At 41.2% G+C, this 25,137-nt stretch overlaps 1 protein-coding gene across 2 annotated transcripts in view; it reads left to right on the top strand.

Annotated features, from left to right (window-relative positions):
• The window catches only part of VDAC1 (voltage dependent anion channel 1), a 173,780-nt gene extending 153,623 nt beyond the window's left edge, over positions 1–20,157 (top strand). For both annotated transcript variants that reach the window (XM_056516604.1, XM_056516605.1), the window contains exons 8-9: positions 11,984–12,041; positions 19,267–20,157. In XM_056516604.1, the coding sequence (XP_056372579.1) occupies positions 11,984–12,041; positions 19,267–19,358 (150 nt within the window). In that variant the 3' untranslated portion in view covers positions 19,359–20,157. The remainder of the gene's footprint in view (positions 1–11,983; positions 12,042–19,266) is intronic.
• The last annotated feature ends 4,980 nt before the right edge of the window (positions 20,158–25,137 follow it).

Here is a 25,137-nt window from a genome sequence, read left to right as displayed (position 1 = left end):
ATTGATAAATAAATTAAACAACAGCGGTCCCAGTACTGAACCTTGGGGTACACCACTAATAACCGGGGACCAATCAGAGTACGAATCATTGACCACCACTCTCTGGGTACGATCCATGAGCCAGTGTTCAATCCAGTTACAAACTAAAATTTCCAAACCCAAAGACCTTAGCTTACCTGTCAGACGTCTATGAGGGACAGTATCAAATGCTTTAGCAAAATCCAGAAACACTATATCCACAGCCATTCCTCTGTCAAGGCTTCTACTCACCTCTTCATAAAAGCAAATTAGATTGGTTTGACAACTTCTATCCTTAGTAAACCCATGCTGGCTATCACTTATAATACAATTATCCCCTAATAATACAATTATCCCCTATGTACAGTCGAGGCCTAAATTGGTGATTTGCACAGGGGTGGCTGATTTTACAGCGGTTCTGACATAAATGCAAAAAAATAAAATACCCACATGTGACCCCATTTTGGAAAATACACCCCTCACGGAACATAACAAGGGGTATAGTGTGCCTTAACACCCCACAGGTGTTTGACGAATATTCGTTAAAGTTGGATGGGAAATTTTTATTTTTTTTCACTAAAATGCTGGTGTTACCCTAAATTTTTCATTTTCACAAGGGAAAATAGGAAAAAAATCCCCCCAAAATGTGCAACCCCATTTCTTCTGAGTAAGAACATACCCCATATGTGGATGTAAAATGCTCTGCGGGTGCACTACAATGCTCAGAAGAGAAGGAGCGCCATTGGGATTTTGGAGAGAAAATTTGTCCGGAATTGAAGGCCTCGTGTGTTTAAAAAGCCCCCATAGTTTCAGAACAATGGACCCCCCCCCCCCCCACATGTGACCCCATTTTGGAAGCTACACCCCTCATCGAATGTCATAAGGGGTGCAGTGAGCATTTATGCCCCACAGGTGTCTGACAGATTTTTGGAACAGTGGTCCATGAAAATGAAAAATGTAATTTTTAATTTGCACAGCCCACTGTTCCAAAGATCTGTCAAACACCAGTGGGGTGTAAATGCTCACTGCACCCCTTATTAAATTCTGTAAGGTGTGTAGTTTCCAAAATGGGGTCACGTGGGGGGGGCTCACTGTTCTGGCACCACGGGGGGCTTTGTAAACGCACATGGCCCCTGACTTCCATTCCAAACAAATTCTGTCTCCAAAAGCCCAATGTCGGTCCTACTCTTCTGAGCATTTTAGTGCGCCAGCAGAGCACTTGATGTCCACACATGGGGTATTTCCATACTCAGAAGAGATGAGATTACAAATTTTGGGGTTATTTTCTCCTATTACCCCTTGTAAAAGTGTAAAATTTGGGGGGGGAAAACAGCATTTTAGTGAAAAAAATTTTTTTTTTATTTACACATCTGACTTTAACAAAAAGTCGTCAAACACCTGTGGGGTGTCAAGGCTCACTTAACCCCTTGTTACATTCCTTGAGGGGTGTAGTTTCCAAAATAGTAGGCCATGTGTTTTCTTTTTTCTTTTTTTCTTTTCATATTTTTTTACTGTTCTGGCACCATAAATGTAACATGCACGCCCCCCCCCCCCCCCCTCCCAAAATCCATTTCAGCAAAATGTGACTCTTTCTCTTCTGAGCATTGTAGTGCGCCCGCAGAGCATTTTACGTCCTAACATGGGGTATTTCCATACTCAGAAGAAATGGGGTTACAAATTTTGGGGGGCATTTTCTCCTATTACCCTTTGTAAACATGGTAAATTGGGGGGGGGAATACTGCACTTAAGTGAATTTTTTTTTTTTTTTTTCCATTTACACATCCGACTTTAACAAAAAGTTGTCAAACACCTGTGGGTTGTTAAGGCTCACTGGACCCCTTGTTACGTGCCTTGAGGGGTGTAGTTTCCAAAATAGTATGCCATGCAGTTCCGGGCGCCGGGCAGGTGAATTTTTCCGGCCCTTAGCCCGGCTTCGGGCAGGCAGGGCCGGACCTGACAAGCTCGGCGGCGCTCTGCAGTCTGTATGGAGCAGGCTGCCGACTCGTGCCCGCTCCATACTCTGCAGCCCCCGGCTGTGGAAACTTGCGTCCTCTGAAGCAGAGCAGGGGGAGATGAGAAGCTCTCTACCCTGCTCTGCCTTTTTTCTGCCATGCAGACGTGCGAGGGGGAGATGAGGGGGCATGGCTTCTTTCTCCCTGTGCAGACCTGCGTCCTCTGCCTTAGCTCCCCCCAGCTCTAGCTTCGGAGAGCTGAGGGGAGGAGCGGTCGCATGTCTGCACAGGCTCAAGTTTCACACCGCCGCTAATAGCTAGCATGCGGTGCCCAAGTTTCACACCGCCGCTAATAGCCAGCATGTGACGATCACCGCGGCTGGCTACTAACCCTTTAGATCGCTGCTGTCAAAGCTGACAGTGGCATCTAAAGGGACATGTGAATGCTCCCTGGTGGGGTGGATCGACCCCCCCCCCCCCCCCCCCACGGCGGCGCGATCGCAGGGGGGCGATCCACTATAGATGTAGCCGGAGGGCTTACTTCTGCTTCCCTGCTGTCCCGTGGCTCTGTCATTGATAGATCCTGGCTGGACCAGGCTCTATCATTGGATCACAGAGCACACAGATCAATGAGTTCAATAGAACTCTATTTATCTGTATGAGGAATGGAATGATTCCTCCTGTAAGTCTAATAAAGTGTAAAAAAAAAAAGTTTTAATAAACATTTTTTTATTTAATAAAAAAAACATTAACCCTTCCATGTTAAGTTCAAATCCCCCCTTTTCCTATATAAAAACATGCAAACATAATTAAAAAAAAACATATTTGGTATCGCTTTGTGCGTAATTGTACAACCTATTAAAATATAACATTGTGTCCCGTACAGTAAATGTAAAAAAAAAAATACCAAACCACAGAATTGCAATTTTTATAATATCCCAGAAAATAAAAAGTTAAAAAGTGATTAAGAAGTCAGATCAATACCAAAATGGTACCGATACAAAAAACAGATTATGGCGCAAAAAATGAGCCCTCATACAGCCTGGTATATAAAGCTACAGGGTCAAAAAATGGCGATTAAAAAAAGTTCAGATTTTTTTTTTAATTTGTGAAACATGACGTAAACTATATAAATCTGGTATTGCTGTAATCAGGCTACCTAAAGTATCAAAACAACATGTTATCTTAACCACAAGGTAAATGGCGTAGAAAAGAAAACCACCAAATCTGCAAAATTATCTTTTACTTTTTCAATTTCACTTCACCTAATATATATTTTTTGGTTCGGAGAATGTTATTGAAAAATTTAAAAGGTATCATTATAGTAGCTAGTTATGGCTATTATAGGGCGAGGAGGAAAAAATCTGAACTTAAAAGCGAAAATTGGCCCGGACAAGTGGATCGTCATGAGGGACAAGTAGATTTTGCTTCATTTTAGTCCCGTGGACAAGTAGTTTTTTTATAAAATTTCCACACCCCTGTACTACACTCGCCGAGCACTTCACATAAACATGAGGTATTTCCTTGCTCAAGAGAAATTAGGTTACAAATTTTGGAGGGCTTTTTCTCCTATTACCCCTTGTTAAAATTCAAAAACTGGGTCTACAAGAACATGCGAGTGTAAAAAAAATGAAGATTTTTAATTTTCTCCTTCACTTTGCTGTTATTCCTGTGAAACACCTAGAGGGTTAACAAACTTTCTGAATGTCATTTTGAATACTTTATGGGGTGCAGTATTTATATTGGGGTCATTTGTGGGGTATTTCTAATATGAAGGCCCTTCAAATCCACTTCAAAACAGAACTGGTACCTGAAAAATTCCGATTTTGAAAATTGTGAAAAATTAGAAAATTGCTGCTTAACTTTGAAGCCCTCTGATGTCTTCCAAAAGTTAAAACATGTCAACTTTATGATGCCAACATAAAGTAGACATATTGCGTTTGTGAATGAATATATCATTTATTTGGAATGTCTATTTTCATTACAAGCAGAGAGCTTCAAAGTCAGAAAAATGCTACATTTTTTATTTTTTCATAAAGTTTTGGAAATTTTTCACCAAGAAATTATGCAAGTATTAACAAAACCACTAACATAAAGTAGAATGTCACGAAAAAACAATCTCTGAATCAGAATGAAAAGTAAAAGCATCCCAGAGTTATTCATGCTTAAAGTGATAGAATCAGTGGTCAGAATTGCAAAAAATGCTCCCTTCCTTAGGGTTATAATGGGCTCCGTCCCCAAGGGGTTAAAAAATCATAACCCTTTCAATATTGCACCTACAGACCCATATGATGGCTTGTTTATTTGCTCCACCAATTCTACTTTGTAATGACAGTCATTTTACCCAAAAATATACGGCAAAACCCAAAAAATATATATATTTTTGTGGGACAAAATTGAAAAAAAAAATGCCATTTTGTAATTTTTGGGGCTTCCTTTTCTACGCAGTGCATTTTTCGGTAAAAAAATGACACATTGGCCGCCATCATTTACTAAGAGTGGAGTGTAGGTTTCTTTGTGGGTTTTAATTCCCTACAATTTATTTTTCACTGCATTTACTAAGGTTTTCCTACATTTTGCTTTTTTTACACATGCTCTGATCTGTCGGGTTTTCCTCAGCTCAAATCCACCACATTTTATGTGGAAAGCTTAGTAAATATGTTGGGTGTTTGTGAAAATGTCGGGAACACGTACCTTTTCGGAGACCACGCCCCTATTTCCCGGGTTTTCTAAGCAAAATGGAGAGTTAGTCTGGGTTTTTTTAAATCTGGCGCAGACAGAATTTCTGGCGCAATGCGACAGCATCTGGTGCACAACCCGACAAAACATGTCGGGTTTGCAATAGTAGATGAGGACCATTATCTTTATTCTCTAGGTCCATACGATTAAAATAATACCCATCTTATATAGGTTTGATTTTGTTTTACTTCTGGAAAAAAAATCATAACTACATGCAAGAAAATTAAAATTAAATGTCCTTTTCTGACTCCTATAACTTTTTTTATTTTTCTGCAAACAAGAAATGTATGAGGGCTAATTTTTTGCGCCATGATCTAAAGTTTTTATCAGTTCCATTTTTGTTTTGATGGGACTTTTTGATCGCTTTTTATTAAGTTTTTTTTATGATATAAAATAATCATAACCCTTTCAATTTTGCACCTAAAAATCAATATGATGGCTTATTTTTTGCGCCCCTTCTTTGTAATGACATCAGTCATTTTACCCAAAAATCTTACTATGGTGAAACAAAAAAAAATAATTAATTGTGCAACAAAATTAAAGAAAATACACCAATTTGTAACTTTTGGGGGCTTCCATTTCTACACCTTACATTTTTCAGGTAAAAATTACACCTCCTCTTTATTCTGTAGGTCCATATGATTAAAATGATACCCTACAGGCACGGAAATTAATATGTTTAAAATTGTCATCTTCTGACCCCTATAACTTTTTTTTTATATTTCCGCGTATGGGGCAGTATGAGGGCAAATTTTTTCTCCGTGATCTAAAGTTTTTAGAGGTACCATTTTTGTATTGCTTGGACTTTTTGATCGCTTTTTATTAAATTTTTCATTATATAAAAAGTGACCAAAAATACACTATTTTGGACGGTGAAATTTTTTTGCGCGTACGCCATTGACCGTGCTGTTTAATTAACAATATATTTTTATAATTTGGACATTTATGCACGCGGCAATACCACATAGGTTTATTTTTATTATGGTTACATATTTCTTATATGGAATTTGGGGAAAGGGGGGTGATTTAAATTTTTAAAAAGGAAGGGGTTTATGCGTGTTTTTTATTTATTTTTATTTTTTTTTACTTTTTATTTAACTTTTAATTTTTAATTTTTTTAATTATTTTTTTAAACTTTTAGTCCTCTTAGGGGACTTTTAGGAGGAATCATTAGATTCCTCATGCAGAACAAACAGAGATGGTTTAAATGTCCCCTTAGACACCTTTGTCAACTTTGACAGCGGCGATCTAAAAGGTTAATAGCCTCCCGCGGCAATCGCCGCATGTCGGCTACAGGAATCGGCTGGGAGCCTGCCGGTGTGACGCGGGCTTGAGTTGGGAGCCCGCCGGTGTGACGCGGGCTCGAGTTGGGAGCCCACGCCATACAACAGTTGCCGTCTCAGGAAGAGCCGGCTCATCCTTAGACGTCAACCGGTTAAGGCGCATTAGATTTGTGCACCTCCAAGTACAAGATTTAAACAACAAGAAAAATACGTGGTTTCAAATGGCAGGAAATGCTCAAAGCCAAATGCAGTTGTACATTTATGCTGGGGGAGCAGATCCTGCGCTTGTGGTCCATTGCTAAGGGCAATCCCCAGCATAAAATGCATACAATGGGGGATGCCTGCAGCAGAATACATGTGCCACAATGGCATCCTACACCCGATATACTTGGAGGTGTATAAACTCCAAATCTAATGCACCTTAATCACTATTATAGGCAGCATTTTGGTACACCTGTGAGACCGGCAACATATCAGCCTACCTGGGTGGGGCTCATAGCCTTCCTCCCTCCTCCCACTGTATGTGTGCTTAGTCACACTGGAGTGAACTGAGAGCAGGCTGTGAGTCGGACCTAATGCCGCTGTAATTGTCCACTGTACCCTGGTATGGTTTAGTGTTAGGTCCCGTGCCACTTGAGAAACCTTAGTGTTGGTGTTGGCTGAGGTATGTCCTTCATATAAGGATATACTGGCTAATGTCTCAATTTTAACATAATTTTAAGGGTTAGTCATATGTTACTGTCTACATCTACCACAGTAGTGCACCTAAATTTATGTATTATTCTATATGCCATAGCATAGCATTGATCAGTGTTATCGGGGCTCCACTGCTCCAGCCTAGATCTCGGGCACGGAGCAGTGAATCGGCGACCGCGAGGACCGCAGTTTCACCTCGGTGGTCCCAATCAGCCCGACTGAGCTGCTTTTTTTAAACTTTAGACACGGCTATCAACTTTGATCGCCGCGTCTAAAGGGTTAATACTGGGCATCACCGCAATCAGTGATGTCCGGTATTAGTCACTGGTCCTGGCTATCGTTAGCCGCCAGGACCGACTCAATATGACGCAGGGTCACCGCGTGACCCCATGTTATATTGCGGGAGCGGGTGCAGGTATGCCCTGCATCTTTAAGATGTTAAAGGAGAACTGTGGCGAAACTCTTTTAACTTCCACTGTGCCCAGGCTGCAAAAACTTTAAAAAAACAAACTATAACTCGCCTTCCTACTTTCCCCCACTGCGCCGATGCCGGCATCCCGTTCCTCCGCTGCTGCTCTGCTTCCTGCTTCTTAGGCTCGGAACATCACACCTGTACACCCTTGTCTCGCTCCCCTCCTTAAACCACAGTGTCCCGATCAGCTGAGAGGATGGCGGGATGGCCCTTACCTGCCTCCTCGCCGTCCGATCGTTGCTCTGAAGCTCCAGTCAGCCATGGCAGGCTGGAGCAGCAGAGCACCAATTACACAGATCAATTCTATGCTATGTCATAGCATTGAACAGTGTATGCAATAAAATAGTATAAAAGTGTAAAAAAATAAAAATTTAATAAATAGTATACGTAAATGTATACCCCCCAAAAAATGTATATTAAAATATGGTACCGATAAAAACTAGAAATCACAGCACCAAAAATTTGCCCTCATACAAAGGCTTTTTTAAACATGTTCATTTTCGTACAAAAAGTTATAATTTTTTTAAAAGAAGTAAAGCAAAATAAAACCTATATAAATTTGGTATCATGTTAGTCATTAAGTATGGACCTACAGAATAAAGTTAGTGTCATTTTTTATGAAAAGTGCTCTGCATAGAATCAGAAGCCCCCAAAAGGTATAAAATGGTGTGTTTTATTTTTTTACCCCACAAATCTTTTTTTTTTTTTTTGCTGTAGATTTTGTGGTGAAATTACAAAATAAAATTGGTGTTGCAAAAAACAAACACTCATATGGGTCTGTAGGTGGAAAATTGAAAGTTATGGTTTTTAGAAGGTGAGGAGGAAAAAACCGTAAGTGCAAAAATGAAAAGTAAGGATGTCCTGAAGGGGTTTAAATGAATGGGACATGGGGAATTATACTTCTCATTCCTACTGGATCCACTTCTGCCTTTGGCTCATAAACTGCAGTGGCACTTTAAAAAAAAAAAAAAAAAACACCAGGAAAAAACCTGTGTGGAAATCTGGCTTTATCCAGGTATTGTTTAGAGCAATCACCCTGCCTAGGCATAATGGAGGGAAATGTATCAAGGTTGCTGTAGGTGAAGGTTTTTTTTTTTTTTTTTAAACACTTTAAATTTGTGGGGTTCAAAATGTGTACTTGCACCAAATGTATGAAATGATGTAGCGCATAATGCACATTATAGGGTATAATACACATAGTACATCTCTTTGTAAGGTTTCTACTCTCGATTTTTTGGTGAAACTTTTTAACCAGTTGCTCCAAAATGTGCGACTTTTTAAACATGCTGTCCAAATGCAGATTTTTAAGCCAGCTGACTTTTTGTGCAACACTCCTACTTGATACATTTGTTACCCGTGCAAAATAAAAACTGAAACAGACTTTTGAAAGGTCGCTTGCAGGTTTTTGCATACTGCAATTTCATACACCAATTGTAAGCAAAAAAAAAAAAAAACGCTCGAAGTACAATGATAAATGTCCCCGAGTCCTTGTATGAGGCCACCAAAATCAATGAAAACAAATGGCCAATACCAAGGAAAGTTTAACCCCTTTAGGATGAGCGCCGTAAATGTACGGCCCTGCTAAGCAACACTTACGTGCTGCGTTCCGTGATTACCATGTCTCCGGACACGGTGATAACATTGGGATGGCTGCTGTTATCGAACAGCAGAAACCCTGGCATATCGGCTAGGAGGGTCCTGGGAGTTGTAGTTATGCAACAGCTGGAGGCGCACTTTGCTTCGGGGGAAAAAAAAAGGGGCCTCCAACTGTTGCATAACTACAACTCCCAGCATGCATAGACAGTCAAAAGGCATGTTGGGCTTTGAAGTTATGCAATAGCTCGAGGCACATATCTACAACTCCAAGCATGCCCTTTGGCTGTCTGTGCATGCTGGGAGTTGTAGTTATGCAACTGCTAGAGGCACTTCTTTTCTGTCAAAAAGTGTGCCTCCATCTTTTGCATAACTGCAACTCCCAGCATGCCCTTTAGCGGCACTTACACAAAATAAAGAGTAAAACACTACATTTACACACACCCTTACACTTTTTCCCAAACAAAGCCTCCAGCGGTTGCAAAATAACAACTCCCAGAATGCACAGACAGCCATTCACTGTCCGGGCATGCTGGGTGTTGTGGTTTTGCAACAGCTGGAGACACCCCGTTTGGAAAGCATTGCCTTAGAGTATGCAAATCACTAATTTAGGCCTCAAATGCGCATGGCGCTCTCTCTCACTGGGGAGCCCTGTTGAATTTCAAGGCAACAGTTTAGTGCCACATATGGGGTATTTCTGAACTCAGGAGAAATTGTGTTACAAATTTTGGGGTGCCTTTTTCTCCTTATCACCATATGAAAAAGAAAAGTTTGGGTCCAAACCAGCATGTTATTGTAAAAAAAAATAATAATAATATTTAGGCCTCAAATGGTGCTTTCTCACTCCTGAGCCCTGGTTATGCTCCCGAAGATCACTTTGCGTCCACATATGGGGTATTTCTGCATTCAGGAGAAAAAGAGAGCCCCAAAATTTGTAACACAATTTCTCCCTTCACCTCTTATGAAAATGAAATGTATGGGGCAACACCAGCATGTTAGTGTAAAGAATTACATTTGTTTTACACTAACATGTTGGTGTAGCCCCAGACTTTGATTTTTCAGGGATATAAGGAGCAAAACCCCCCCAAAATTCGTGACACAATTTCTCCCGAGTACAGAAATACCCCATATGTGGAGGCAAAGTGATCTTCGGGCGCATAACCAGGGCTCATGAGTGAGAGAGCACCATGTACATTTGAGTCCTAAATTGGTGGTTTGCACAGGGGTGGCTGACAGTTGCGGTGTATCTGACATAAACACAAATTTTGGAAACTACACCCCTCAAGGTATGTAACAAGGGGTGCAGTGAGCATTTACACCCCACTGGCATTTGACAGATTTTTGGAACAGTGGACTGTGCAAATGAAAAATCTGTCAAATGCCAGTTGAGTTTAAATGCTCACTGTACCCCTTGTTACATTCCTTGAGGGATGTAGTTTCCAAAATGGGATCACATGTGGGGGGTCCACTGTTCTGACACCATGGGGGCTTTGTAAACGCACATGACCCCCTACTTCCATTCCAGCCAAAAAGCTCAATTGCTCTCTCTCCAAAAGCTCAATTGCGCTCTCTTATGAGCCCTGTTGTGTGCCCACAAATTTTTCATTTTCACCTGCAACTTTAACGAAAATTCGTCAAACACCTGTGGGGTGTTAAGGCTCACTGTACCCCTTGTTACCTTCCTTGAAGGGTGTAGTTTCCAAAATAGTGTGCAATGTATTTTTTTTTTTTACTATTCTGGCACCATGGGGGCTTCCTAAACGTGACATGCCCCCCCCCCCCCCCCCCACAAAAAAAAAAAAAACATTTCGGCAAAATTCACTCTCCAAAAGCCCATTGTTTCTCCTTCCCTTCTGAGCCCTCTAGTGCACCCACAGAGAACTTTACATCCACATGTGGGGTACTTCCTTACTGAAGAGAAATTGGGTCACAAATTTTGTGGGGGCTTTTTAGCCTATTGCCACATGTGAAAATTTAAAATTTGGGGTATTTTTCATTTTCACGTCCAAATTTAAAGAAAAGTAGTCAAACACTTGTGAGGTGTTAAGGCTCACTGTACCCCTTGTTACGTTCCTTGAGGGGTGTAGTTTCTCAAATAGTGTGCCATGTGTTTTTTTTTTTTTTTGCTTGCTTTTCTGGAATCCTGGGGACTTCCTAAATACAGCATTCACTCCAAAAGCCATTTCAGCAAAATTATCTCTCCAAAATCACACAGTTGCTCTTTCTCTCTTGAGCAATGTTGCGAGCCAAGAGAGCACTTAATGTCAACATATGAGGTATTTCCATACTCAAGAGAAATTGGGTTATACATTTTCTCCTCTTATAAAAATGAAAAAATATGGGGCTACAAGTGCATGTTAGTGTAAAGTGTTTTCTCCTCCATTTTGCTGCAATTCCTGTGAAACACCTAAAGAGTTAACAAACTTTCTGAATTTCATTTTGAATACTTTGAGGAGTGCAGTTTCTATAATGGGGTGAATTATAGGGGATTTCTTACAGAAATGCCCCTAAAATCCACTTCAAACTGAACTGGTCCCTGAAAAATTCAGATTTTGAATTTTTCGTGAAAGTTTGGAAATTGCTTATAAACTTTGAAGCCCTCTAAAGTCTTCAAAAAGTAAAAACATGTCAACTTTATGATGCAAACATAAAGTAGACATATTGTATATGTGAATCAATGTATAATTTATTTGGCATGTCCATTTTCCTTACAAGCAGAGAGTTTCAAAGTTAGAAAAAGGCAAAAAAAAAAAAAAATAATTTCATGAAATTTTGGCATTTTTCACCAAGAAATGATGCAAGTATCGATGACAATTTACCACTAACAGAAAGTAGAATGTGTGACGAAAAAACATTCTTGAAATCAAATTCATAAGTAAAAGCATCCCAGAGTTATTAATGCATAAATTGAGGTCAGATTTAAAAAAAAAAAAACGGTAGTGTCCTTAAGATCAAAATGGGCTGCGTCCTTAAGGGGTTAAACATTATTTATTTATTTTATTTTATTTTATTAACGTGTATGTTTTTTCAGCCTGTATGTATGTTTTTTTTCCATCAGTTTAACCAAATAGATGGTATTAGTTGTAGGCTAATACAGTGTTTATGTTATGAACCAGTGTTACTTCCTCGAGTACTCTGTATAGAATACATTTGTTTCATTACTCTGCTAAATCGAAGTGTCTAATTTTTTTTAATGGATTAGTATTAATAAGTTATTTATTTTCTTACAGGCTAAAGTGAATAACTCAAGTCTGATTGGATTAGGATATACTCAAACCCTTAAGCCAGGTAAAGAATTTCTCATGGATAAATATTATCAAATTAAGTGTAATGCTTAAAGGGTACCTCTCATCAAATAAACTTTTGATATATTTTAGATTAATGAATGTTGAATAACTTTCCAATAGCGTGTTAATGAAAAATATGCTTCTTTCTATTGTATTTTTCCTGATCAGTCCTGTCAGCAAGCATTTCTGACTCATGCTGGAGTCCTAAACACTCAGAGCTGCCAGCCTGCTTTGTTCACAGTCAAACAGGCTGTGAACAAAGCAGGCTGGCAGCTCTGAGTGTTCTCCTTTGTGAACAAAGCAGACTGGCAGCTCGTAGTGTTTAGGACTCCAGCATGAGTCTGAAATGCTTGCTGCCAGGACTGGTAGGGAGACCCCTAGTGGTCATTTCTTCAAAGTGGAAAATTAAATAGAAAGAAGCATATTTTTTAATAACATGCAATTGTAAAGTTATTCTGCATACATTAATCTATAATATATCAAAAGTTTTTTTGATGAGAGGTACCCTTTAACCCCTTAACGACGCAGGACGTATATTTACGTCCTGCGCCGGCTCCCGCGATATGAAGTGGGATCGCGCCGCGATCCCGCATCATATCGCGTGGATCCCGGCGCTAATCAACGGCCGGGAACCGCGGCTAATACCACACATCGCCGATCGCGGCGATGTGCGGTATTAACCCTTTAGAAGCGGCGGTCAAAGCTGACCGCCGCTTCTAAAGTGAAACTGAAAGTATCCCGGCTGCTCAGTCGGGCTGTTCGGGACCGCCGCGGTGAAATCGCGGCGTCCCGAACAGCTGATCGGACACCGGGAGGGCTCTTACCTGCCTCCTCGGTGTCCGATCGACGAATGACTGCTCCGTGCCTGAGATCCAGGCAGGAGCAGTCAAGCGCCGATAATGCTGATCACAGGCGTGTTAATACACGCCTGTGATCAGGATGAGAGATCAGTGTGTGCAGTGTTATAGGTCCCTATGGGACCTATAACACTGCCAAAAAAAAGTAAAAAAAAGTGTTAATAAAGGTCATTTAACCCCTTCCCTAATAAAAGTTTGAATCACCCCCCTTTTCCCATAAAAAAAATAAAACAGTGTAAAAAAAAATAAAAATAAACATATGTGGTATCGCCGCGTGCGTAAATGTCCGAACTATAAAAATATATAATTAATTAAGCCATACGTTCAATGGCGTACGCGCAAAAAAATTCAAAAGTCCAAAAAAGCGTATTTTGGTAACTTTTTATAACATTAAAAAATGAATAAAAAGTGATTAAAAAGTCAGATCAAAACAAAAATCATACCAATAAAAACTTCAGATCACGGCGCAAAAAATGAGTCCTCATACCGCCCCGTACGTGGAAAAAGAAAAAAGTTATAGGGGTCAGAAGATGACATTTTTAAACGTATAAATTTTCCTGCATGTAGTTATGATTTTTTCCAGAAGTGCGACAAAATCAAACCTATATAAGTAGGGTATCATTTTAACCGTATGGACCTACAGAATAATGATAAGGTGTAATTTTTACCGAAATATGCACTGCGTAGAAACGGAAGCCCCCAAAAGTTACAAAATGGCGGGTTTTTTTCGATTTTGTCGCACAATGATTTTTTTTTCCGTTTCGCCGTGCATTTTTGGGTAAAATGACTAATGTCACTACAAAGTAGAATTGGCGACGCAAAAAATAAGCCATAATATGGATTTTTAGGTGGAAAATTGAAAGGGTTATGATTTTTAAAAGGTAAGGAGGAAAAAACGAAAGTGCAAAAACGGAAAAACCCTGAGTCCTTAAGGGGTTAAAGGGTAGCTCCCACCAACTACTATATAATCTAATATGTCCCTACCTAGTAGTAATCTAGCCCTAACCCCCTACCTGGCTTCAAAACATTTTTTAATCGCTTTAATAGAGCAGATTTAGTGCTTCTAAATCTGCTCTATAAAGCAGGGCAGGAAGCAGCGCTTCCCAACAGGCGCGACGTCACTGATGCCTTGCTGGGCGCTTACTTCCGCCCTCACATCGTCTATGCATGAGTGTTATTTATCTAATAGGGTGCCTCCAGCTGTTTCCCAACTACAACTCCCAGCATGCCATGATTGCTATTAGCTGTCAGGCCATGCTGAGAATTGTAGTTGTGAAACAGCTGGAGGCACCCTATTGTCTAATGTCTAGTGTCACAAGAATGCCTCCCGCGAGCGTGATCGCTACCATCACCACTAGCAGGGTCCCTGTGCCCACTAGCGGTATCAAATGTGCCCCCCCGCAAGCGCTACCATCACCGCTAGCGGGGTCCCTGTGCCCACTAGCGGTGTCACAAGAATGCCGAGCGCGGCTCTGTTCCCCGTCCCTGTCAGCTCTCAGGGTATGGGAATAGATTTAAAAGCCTCGCGCGCGGCTAACGTAGTACTGCGCAGGCGCAGCACTACGCAAATAGCGTAGGGCTGACGTAGGCAGCGCTAGGAGCCTGGCGTTAGCCCTACGCTATTTGCGTAGTACTGCGCATGCGCGCGAGGCTTTTAAATCTGTTCCCGTACCCTGAGAGTTGACAGGGACGGGGAACAGAGCCGCGCTTGGCATTCTTGTGACACCGCTAGTGGGCACAGGGACCCCGCTAGCGGAGATGGTAGCGATCGCGCTCGTGGGGGGCACATTTGACACCGCTAGTGGGCACAGGGACCCCGCTAGCGGTGATGGTAGCGCTCGCGGGGGCACATTTGACACCGCTAGTGGGCACAGGGACCCCACTAGCGGTGATAGTAGCGATCGCGCTCGCGGGGGGCACATTTGACACTAGTGGGCACAAGGACCGGATAACGGGGGCGGGGCCGCGCGCGAGGCCAGTGGAGCTGGCCAATGCGCGCAGCCCCAGCTATCAGCGTGCTCGCTCTCGCCTGTTTGATTGACAGACGAGAGCGAGCACCGCAGTGCCTGAATTTTGACTCATTGCCAGGCTTAAATGAGTCGAAATTCAGTAGTGAAGTCACTGCCGAATGCATTCGGCCACTAGGAGGGCGACTCCTAGTGGCCGAATTTAAAAGTGATTTTAAACTTGTTTAAAATCACTTTTTTTTTTTTATTAAAGTATATTAGAGATATGTTGTAGTACTTAAGTACTCTAACATATCAATTTTTTTACTTCATGACATTGCCCAATTAAGGCTAGGTTTTCCCTGTGTTTTGGCATTTTTCTTCTGGCGTTTTCTTGCATTATTTGGAAATTTTTTGCCCCTTTGGCAGTTTCCCTGGGGGCATTTTTTACGGATTTTGTTGGGTTCCAAAAAAAAAAAGATACAGTAGGGATGGGAAAATTGTAGGGAACTAAATGTTTTTTAGAACAAATTATAAATTATTTGTTCTATTTTTTTTTTTGGCGAGCAGGGAACCATTTGTGTGAGTGGGCAGGGACTGAAAAATGCAACTGACAATATTAAAAATGGCTAAGGGATCCATGTGATTTTTAAATTAAAATGTATTCTTCTATTTTTAGTTTTTTTTATTTATTAATAATGCATTTAATAATGTATTTAAAGCCTTTAATTAGTTTAATGTAAAATCAGTGCAGTGTAATGTTTTTTAAACTATATGTCTGCACATTATTTTGTTCCTACTACTACTCTCAGCATGGAACAGAGTGTGCTTTATGTTGGGAGCAATAGTACCTCCACTAAGGACAGATCGCCCGGGTCTCACTCTTGAGACACAATATAGAGTATATGTACATTATACACACAGTTTACACTATAAACACATTTACAGCACCAGTTTCAACCCTCAAGTACTGTTGCAGGACCATGATTATGACAAAAGATCCTGTACCTTCCTAATTTCAGTTTTGCAACAACCTTCACCAAATCCATGCAAATATGCCTTTTGTTTTAAGTTTCATAAATTGTTTTGTTTACAGCATTTTCATAACATTTGCAGCAAAATTGCTATAGTTTTTGCTACAATATACAGAAAATTGCAGGAAAACTGATTTATAAAAAAAAAAAAAAAACATACACAGCAAGTTCTTAGGAGATTTTTTATTTATGCAAAACTTATCAAATAGGGTGCAAACAAGCCAAAAGGACAGCGGAAAAAAAAGGCAGGAGTGGTCCTCATTTACTAAATGATGGCACACAGTGGCCCTCATTTACTAAAGTCCAACCGACTCTTTTTCTCGGTTATTGCGCCTAAATTTTAGTCGCAACGTCTGTGCGACTATGCGACCAAATTTTAGTCGCACAACCGACACTTTAGAAAACACTTCCAAATGTTTTCTTTTCACTCTGAAATGGGCGTGTTTTATACAAAAATGGGCGTCTTACCGACAAAAAACAAAAAATACTCTGAGTACTTCCAAAATCACTCGAGAAAAAGTGTGAGTTTGCCTCACACAATAACCAACAGCCAAGAAGCCAAGTGAAATCCCAAAAATGGAGTGATTTCTAACAAGGGACTGTTTGCCATTGTGTTTTTTGTGAAAGTAACTTGTTTTATAACCTGAAAACATTTTGTACAGTTCACCACTTATGAATAAAATAGTGAATGCTTTTGTGATAGTTAATGTTTATGTATTTTTTTTCTTTTTAACACATTTGCAATATTAGGTTTAAATCAATTTAACACCCAAGCTGATAAACAAAGATATCGTATTTATCGGCGTATAACACGCATTTTTTAGGCTAAAATTTTTAGCCTAAAATCTGTGTGCGTGTTATACGCCGATACACCCCCAGGAAAGGCAGAGGGAAAGAGGCCGTCGCTGCCCGCTTCTCTCCCCCTGCCTTTCCTGGGGTCTAGAGCGCTGCTGTCGGCCCTTCTCACCCCCTGGTTATCGGCGCCGCTGCCCGTTCTGTCCCCCTGACTATCGGTGCCGGCGCCGATAGCCAGGGGGAGAGAAGCGGCGCCGACAGCCAGGGGGAGAGAAGGGGCAGCGGCACCCATTGCCGGCACCGCTGCCCCGTTGCCTCCCCCCATCCCCGGTGGCATAATTACCTGAGTCGGGTCCGCGCTGCTGCAGGCCTCCGTCGTGCGTCCCCGGCGTCGTTGCTATGCGCTGAACGGCGCGGCGCATGACGTCAGTGAGCCGCGCCGTGCATAGCAACGACGCTGGGGACGCACGACGGAGGCCTGCAGCAGCGCGGACCCGACTCAGGTAATTATGCCACCGGGGATGGGGGGAGGCAACGGGGCAGCGGCGCCGGTAATTGTTGTAATGTTTGAAAAACATTGAATGAATGAATACTTTTGATTCATGGAAACATTTTTAAACAAACAAGTCTAAACCATTTTGACTCACACAACTAATTTCTTTAGCTGGGAGTTTGTGCGGCACAATTGTCTAGTGCGACACAAAAAACCCTGCAACAGAAAAATAACAGACATGTGCGACAGAATAGTAAATAAGCCTAAAAAAAATACAAATGATATTGAAATCACTCAAGAATAAACACTCCACTCTTAGTAAATCAGGGCCATTGTATCAACACATTGATAGAAATCAAAGCCCCCCCCCCCCCACATAAACCTGGGTTTCCACTTGGCAGTTTTTTGGAAAAGCTGCCACTGAGCCGAAGCTATAAGTGGGTTCAAAAAGAATGGAAAATATAAAGAATGGATTTATACTTTTTCCCCCCGGATCCACTTCTGGCTTTGGCTCAAAAACTGCAGTGGCGGCTGATTTTAAGCTAATACATTTTAAAGGAAATCTGTCATCAGTGTCACCTGCACTAACCTACCTACCGGTACAGACAGGTAGTGCAGGTGACACTGATGACAACGATACTTACCTGGTCCAGTTTCGTGCTGTGGTTAGTTTCGTGCTGTGGTTCTCCGGCCATCCTCTTCGGTATCTTCAGCTCTGGACTTGGAGCATGGGCGGAACTTAGGGATGTCACAGCTGTTGCTCTCTGCTGGGTTCTGCTGCTAGCAAACAGCAGCAGTGACATCACTAAGCTCCGCCCATTCTCCAAGTCGGGCCTGACTCTGAAGATAATGAAGAGGATAGCCGGAGAACCACAGCACAGAACGGGACAAGGTAAGTTTCGTAGTCATCAGTGTCACCTGCACTACCTGTCTCTACTGACAGTTTACTACAGGTCACAATATCACACACCACTCTCCAACGGATTAATACAGGGCGCTGCCTATGAGGTAGTCCAAAAAACACTTTAAAAAATACTTTTAAAAAGGTTTACCAAAAAGACGTACTACGCGTTACGAAACCGGGCCGGTTTCTTCTTTTGGTACTTATTTGTTTCAGTTTACTGCAGGTGACACTGATGACAGATTTCCTTTAACTTACCTTGAAAAGTAGGAAGACAACCGAATTGCAGTTGTCATGATGGACTGTTAACAGCCACGTTAACCCTCACTGTTATAGAAGCATATATTTAAAGAGGTTATCCAAAGAACAAAAGTTAGCACTTTTCTATAAGACTGGCGATAACTAGCTAATAATAGGGCGAATGGCACAATGTGCATACTGAACCTGTAGCCCCATTCACTCTATATGGCATTTTCAACAATACACAAGTACTACATTTGGCTATTAAAGGGGAGCTCAAGCCGGTATCAGACATCTTATCCGTTATCCACATAATGGGGGATAAGATATTTGATCGCAGGTGGCCCTGCCACTGGGACCCCCACAATCTCCGGCCCAGCACCCTAACATTCTAAACATTTACGTTTAGAATGCTGGCTGTGCTAGACTTCGGAGCCGCCGTGTTCGACAACCCCCTCCATTCATATCTATGGGAGAGACTGAGATACATAATGTATCTCTGAATCTCCCATAGAGATATATATAGGGGGCGTATTGACCACCGCTTCAGGCTGTGGTCGACGGTAATCAGTCACCGAGCGAAGATTGCTCCGTGCATGCGGATTTTCGGGGATGCCAGGCAGATCATCAAACCTTTATTCCTTATCCTATGGATAGGGGATAAGATGTCTAGTACCGGAGTTTCCCTTTAATAACTGATTAGCTAGCCATCCCTATCCTGTGGAAAGGTGATCACTTTTATTCTCGGACTTACCCTTTTAACACTGAGTTGCAGCCAGTTATTTGCGGTGTATGCTGCGTTGTTTTTCACTGGTCTCCTCCTCTTGGCTAACTATGATTGACCAGTCTTCACTGTGCAAAAATCTAGTTAGAACTTTCTAAGTAAGCCAGAGAAGGATACTACCTTATTTAACCTTTTGTTTTGAATCTTAGAAATAATCTATATATATTTTTTCCTAGGTATCAAATTAACATTATCCACGCTACTCGATGGCAAGAACATCAATGCAGGAGGTCACAAACTGGGCTTAGGACTAGAATTTGAAGCATAACAGATTTCACTCTGCACCAGATTATTGTCTGATGTTCTGCAGCATAGATATCCTAAGAATCTAGTGTACCTTTGTAATGTATGTGTCCTGGATGCAAACAACCTTCTTTGTCAATCCAGTGGGGGAGAACAAAAATCACTATGCTTTAAAGTGTTACTGCTATGAAATGCCAGACAAATACACCTTAGGGAACAGATTTTGCTACTCCAGGATGAGTGTGAAATACTTCATAGCTGCTCATTTCTACCATACTTGTTAGACTGGAAGGTGTTACTTGCCTTTTTTTAATAGAGTAGTTCTAAAATGTATTGAGAAAAACAATAATGTATTTTAGATTATCCAATTCTTTACCTCCGCATTACATTGTCAGGATCTTAAATTGAGAAGGGATTGTGATCATCAACCAACTACACAACAAGGAACTTCACAACCAAGTATTTCATGGACTTTTCTTGTGTTATATGCCAGTTGTGTGACATTACAATTGTTGTCCATAGACCATCTTGCTGTATTTTTCTGACTTTCAATTTTGCACCTTGTAATTCCCTTCCCTGACACACTACAGGAAAGCTTAGCAGAGCCATATGCAAGGGAAGAGACATTGTTCCCCAAGTTTTTAACAGTAATGTCAGTTGTAACCACAGTTTACCAAAATATTTTTACTTTATTTCCTGCATTATTTCTTTCATGTTTGTTTGTTTTTTAAGCAACTGATCCATGTAGTGTCTTCCATCTTGTGATACTAGACTCTCCCCTATATGCTGTATGCAACATCCACTCTAATAAATCCCAAATGTGACTGTGGTGTCATTTTTATGGTGTATATTTTGCTATTCAGATAAAAAAAAATTTCCATCAGGAGGAGTGGTTAACCATAGTGTTCTTCAGTGGGATTACAGGTATAACAATATCACTGACAGTTGGACACAATAGTGTCCTATAGCTATTTTCTACCAGAATAACACTAAACCATGTAGCTAAAAATTTGCAATTTTATTAAATCCTCATTAAAAAAAACCAATAACAATATTATAAATAATTAGTATCAATACAAAAGAAAGAAAAAGTTCTCCTATGATGAACAACTGTATATCCCAACGCGTTTCCCCGTGTATCTTATGATATACAACGGTTCATCAGGGGATGACAACAACAGTATAAAAATATATACCTAATAAGCACAGAGATATGGAGGAACAATATATATATAGATAGCGTGCGACACATGGACAATGGCACAACTTAATACACAGAAGATGGGAGGACAATAAGGCCTATACATATTTATAATACATCAAAGCAGACATGTATACAGTACAAAGCACATGAATGCAGACAAACGATGACAAGGCTTATTTGTGGCTTCATTTGAATATCCTCCGACTGGTGCAACGACCTCTAGGTAGTTGGATGGCAAGACACAAGGTCACTGATAGAGTGAGGACCCTAAGATAAGGGCTCCTCCACAAAAAGAGAGAAAGGCTTAACAGATGGCCCCCTGAAAAAAATGACCTGATAATAGTTGCTTCTTTAATACAGATAGCTCCGGACAACAATTGTCCAATCACCAGGATCCTATACGACCCTCCAAATTTTTATAGATAAAGTATTCAGATAATAATACCACCTAGGTAAAAAAGCAACCTCTATGATGTCCACATAACCACAGTCTGTCCAAAAGATGTCCAGCCATTATCCATGTATAGTTACCCCATATCAGAATGCCATAAGCATGATACGTCCGTCTGCGGCTGGCGATCCACGTGCATCGCCAGCCGCAGACAGACGTATCATGCTTATGGCATTCTGAATGCACTCAGAATGCCACAGCTTCCTTTATTGTCTTTGGCCTTCTGAACATTGCTGCATATGTGTGGCCTATTTAGTTTATCCAGGGCTACTATTTTACATTCTTGAGATTTGCCAGGGTCACATCGGTCAGACCCTCACCAATCTGTAAGTTATCCCCTATCCTGTGGGTACAGGCTAACTTGCCCAAATGATGATCTCCCTTTAAACACCACCTCCTATAGTCAGATATGGACCGCTTTATAACAAGTGTTACAAATTCCCTCATTACTATAGTTTATTTACAATGTCACCACTATCAGGCCTGAAACTGTTTTTCTCAACCCCTACTTTCACAGGGTTTACCTACTAGGCCATTAGCGTTCCTTGTGGCAAAAGGAAGACTCCTCCCTCCCCCTGTTACCAGTATTTTGTAGCATTGGCCTGACTACCTTCCAAAGATTACTACATTTTAAAGGTTCACCTACTTTGGAGGTTTTTTAATTTGCAGTTCACGGAGAAATCAGTGGTCAGTTCTACACAGATTCCAACACATTCATGTGGGTCTTGCAGGGGTTAATCACCATCCCACATGTAAAGCAGTACTCCTGGTTTGACCACTTTACACTATTACATAGGAGAAAGCACCTCTGTTCAGTATAAACAGCTTGCAAAGTCCATAACAGGAGAACAAATGGGCAATACCCACCGCTCTTGATGCAGGTACAAAGTGTTTCTTTATTTAAGGTGCAGACATAAATGCATCAATGGCAAAGTGGATGCCTACAAACAAAACTTCAATGCAGGTCACACATGTTCCGCACTAACCTTGCTTTTCATCAGACCACTGACTCATTTTTTTGGGGCACACTCGAGAGGGGTTCTCAGAGAATCAGACTATGACCCATTTAGGTAATCTTCACAATCCATCCCTACCTAGATTAAGGTGCTTGTTTAAACTCTTGGATGGAAATGGGGTCCATTTCTGTATGCTAAAGCCCCAAAATCCAGGCATAAAATTTTACTTAATGTATACATCTAATTTTTTTGTCGATTTTCTGAAAAGTCACTTTTCAAATTGACACACATTGTAAAATCTGTGCCTAGGTTCCTGCACGGGACAATCTCATTTTGTATAGCAAAAAGTTATAAAACAGAGTATAAACCTATGAAAAATTATAATAGATCAATTTCAATCCACATTGCAAAAATCTGTTATATCCAATAGAACATGCAGTACAATAATCCATTATTCACATACAGGAGCTGTGTCTGTTATCCAGAAAAATAGTTAAGTATCTTCTTTCAGTGTCTGCATAGATATCAAACCCTTGAACAGACAATGGTATACTGGGAGTAACTCATTCGATATCTCTTTCTATGGCTACAGATTGTCAGGTTTCCCTCCGTGGAACTTGATAATCTATAGCTGTAGAAGGAAATACTTAGCCACTGTATACTCACGAACCCCCTCTGTTGAGGTTCTTTGGCTCTGACAGCTAACTGCTGTCAGTTCGTAGCTCTTATGTAAATCTGCATTTGCTGTCACTTGTAGTTCCCTTGATATATATATATATATATATATATATATATATGTGTGTATAAACATTCAAGAACACTTGATGCAGAGGGGTGTGGTCTGGCTGCAGAGCTGCATGAAGCCAGAGCTTTGGTCCCATGCACCGTAAAAAAAGCTACTTTTCAAGCATTCAGCACCTAAATTTCCCACCTCCACTGGAGGAGAACACTGTTTTATATGCCTGGAAGATAAAAAGAAGCCTGCCAAGTAGACAAAATTCTACTTCTCTAAGGAGACATACGAGTCCTAAGTTGGCACCTGCTGTGAGGACAGACGCTAATACTGTCTCCTCCACGTAGACTCTGAGATGTTCTAGCTCAGACCCGCATCTGCCCTGCTAACCGAATAGAGAAGTGGCACCCGACCGTGCTCACCAGTCCAGAGCTCTTCTTCCTCCACACGAGCTGGAGTCTCCACAGAGGTGCTATCGCCATTTTGTGGCCGTTACAGCAATGGCCATGCTGGGATTCTCTGTCAGCCAGGACATACTCACCGCGTGATGACCTGGCATCATCCACCGATACTGGAGAAGATGCCCTTCTTTTCCTACTGGTGGCTAATGTCATTTTAATAGATTCTGCTATGAAGGACATACTTATACAGCGTAAGTTTCTATTGCTGGACATGCAGCCACTCATGGTGAAATCGGTGGTGGATTATCTGGGGGACAGAATGAATCATATTGAGGTTAAATTCTGGAACGTTGCCTCTTCACATAATTCTCTCATAGTGATTTGAAAGATGAAGTAGCTACACTGAGAGCTAAAATGTCTGACCTTGAAGATAGGGGTCGGTGAAACTATTTTAACTCCTTCGTGACCCAGTAAATTTTGATTTCTGGCTCACGTTTTTTTCCTTTTCACCTTCTAGGACTCATAACTTTTTATTTTTTGGGGGCAATAATTTTTTTGGTGTTCACAGTACATTAAAACTGACATGCAAACTTTATTGTATGGGTCTGTATGGTTGCAATGATACCAAACTTGGATAATTTGTTTTGTTTTAAAAAAAAAAATAATTTGAAAAATTGAAAAAGAAAAAAAATACTGTTCATTGCCATGTTTTATAACTTTTTTTTATTTTCCCACATAAGGAGCTGCGTTAGGGTATATTTTTTGCGCCATTAGCTGTAGTTTTTAACCCCTTGAGGACCGGGCCATTTGTAATTTTTGCACTTTTTTTTTTTCCTCCTTCCCTTCTAGACCCATATGAGAGCTTGTTTTTTTGCGCTTCCAATTTTACATGGTAATGAAATCAATCAATTCTCAACATAATCTATGGTGAAACCAAAATAAATTATTTATGGGGCAAAATTGAAAAAAAAAAATGCCATTTTGTAAATTTTGGGGGCTTTCAATTCCACGAAGTGCACTTTTTGGTAAAAATGACACCTTATATTTATTATGTAGTTATGTAGAATTAAAATGATACCCAACTTATATAGGTTTGATGTGTTTTACTTCTTTCTAACTTTTCATATGAAAAATTAGCCTGCTCAAAATTGTCCTCTTCTGACCACTATGCCTTTTTTTTTTTTTTTTTTACAGAGATGTGTGAGGGCTAATTTTTTGCACCATGATCTGTAGTTTTTATTGGTACCATTTTCGTTTTTATGGGACTTTTTAAATCACTTTTTATACATTTTATAGGGTATACAAAGTGACCAAAAATACCCAATTCTGGACTTTGGTGCATGCCAATGACCGTGCGGTTGAAGTAACATTACATTTTTATAGCTGGGACATTTACACGTGGGATGATACCACACATGTTTTGTTTTTGTTTATATTTTAACTCCTTAAAGGGGTACTCCGACCCTAAGACATCTTATCCCCTATCCAAAGGATAGGGGATAAGATGTCTGACCGCTGGGGACCCCCGCAATCTTGCATTCAGCACCCACCTCGGGGAGCTGCACGCCGCGCTGCCAGCTCAGAATCTGCCGTGTGACTACCACGGGGTCGGATTATTGTGACGTCATGCCCCGCCTAACGCTATGCAAGTCTATGGGAGGGGGCAAAGACGGCGGTCACGCCACCTCCCATAGACTTGCGGGGCGAGGCGCGACGTCATATGGGGGCAAAGTCGTGATGTCACGATACTACGGCCCCGTGGTTGTCACACGGCAGATTCTGAGCTGGCAGCGCGACGTGCAGCTCCCCTGAGGTGGTGGGTGCTGAATGCAAGATTGTGGGGGACCCCCGCGGTCAGACATCTTATCCCCTATCCTTTGGATAGGGGATAAGATGTCATAGAGCCGGAGTACCCCTTTAAGGACACAGCGCCTGCGCCCTTTCTATAAAGCGGGGTCACGGCGTGACCCTGCATCATAGCGGGTCGCGCCCGGCCTCTAACAACGGCCGGGACCCGTGGCTAATAGCGGGCATCTCCGATTGCGGTGATGCGTGCTAT

Source organism: Hyla sarda, chromosome 4 (assembly GCF_029499605.1).
Source record: "Hyla sarda isolate aHylSar1 chromosome 4, aHylSar1.hap1, whole genome shotgun sequence".
NCBI lineage: Eukaryota > Metazoa > Chordata > Amphibia > Anura > Hylidae > Hyla > Hyla sarda.
Note: the sequence above shows the minus strand (reverse complement) of the source record. Positions and strands in the feature narration are given on the sequence as shown.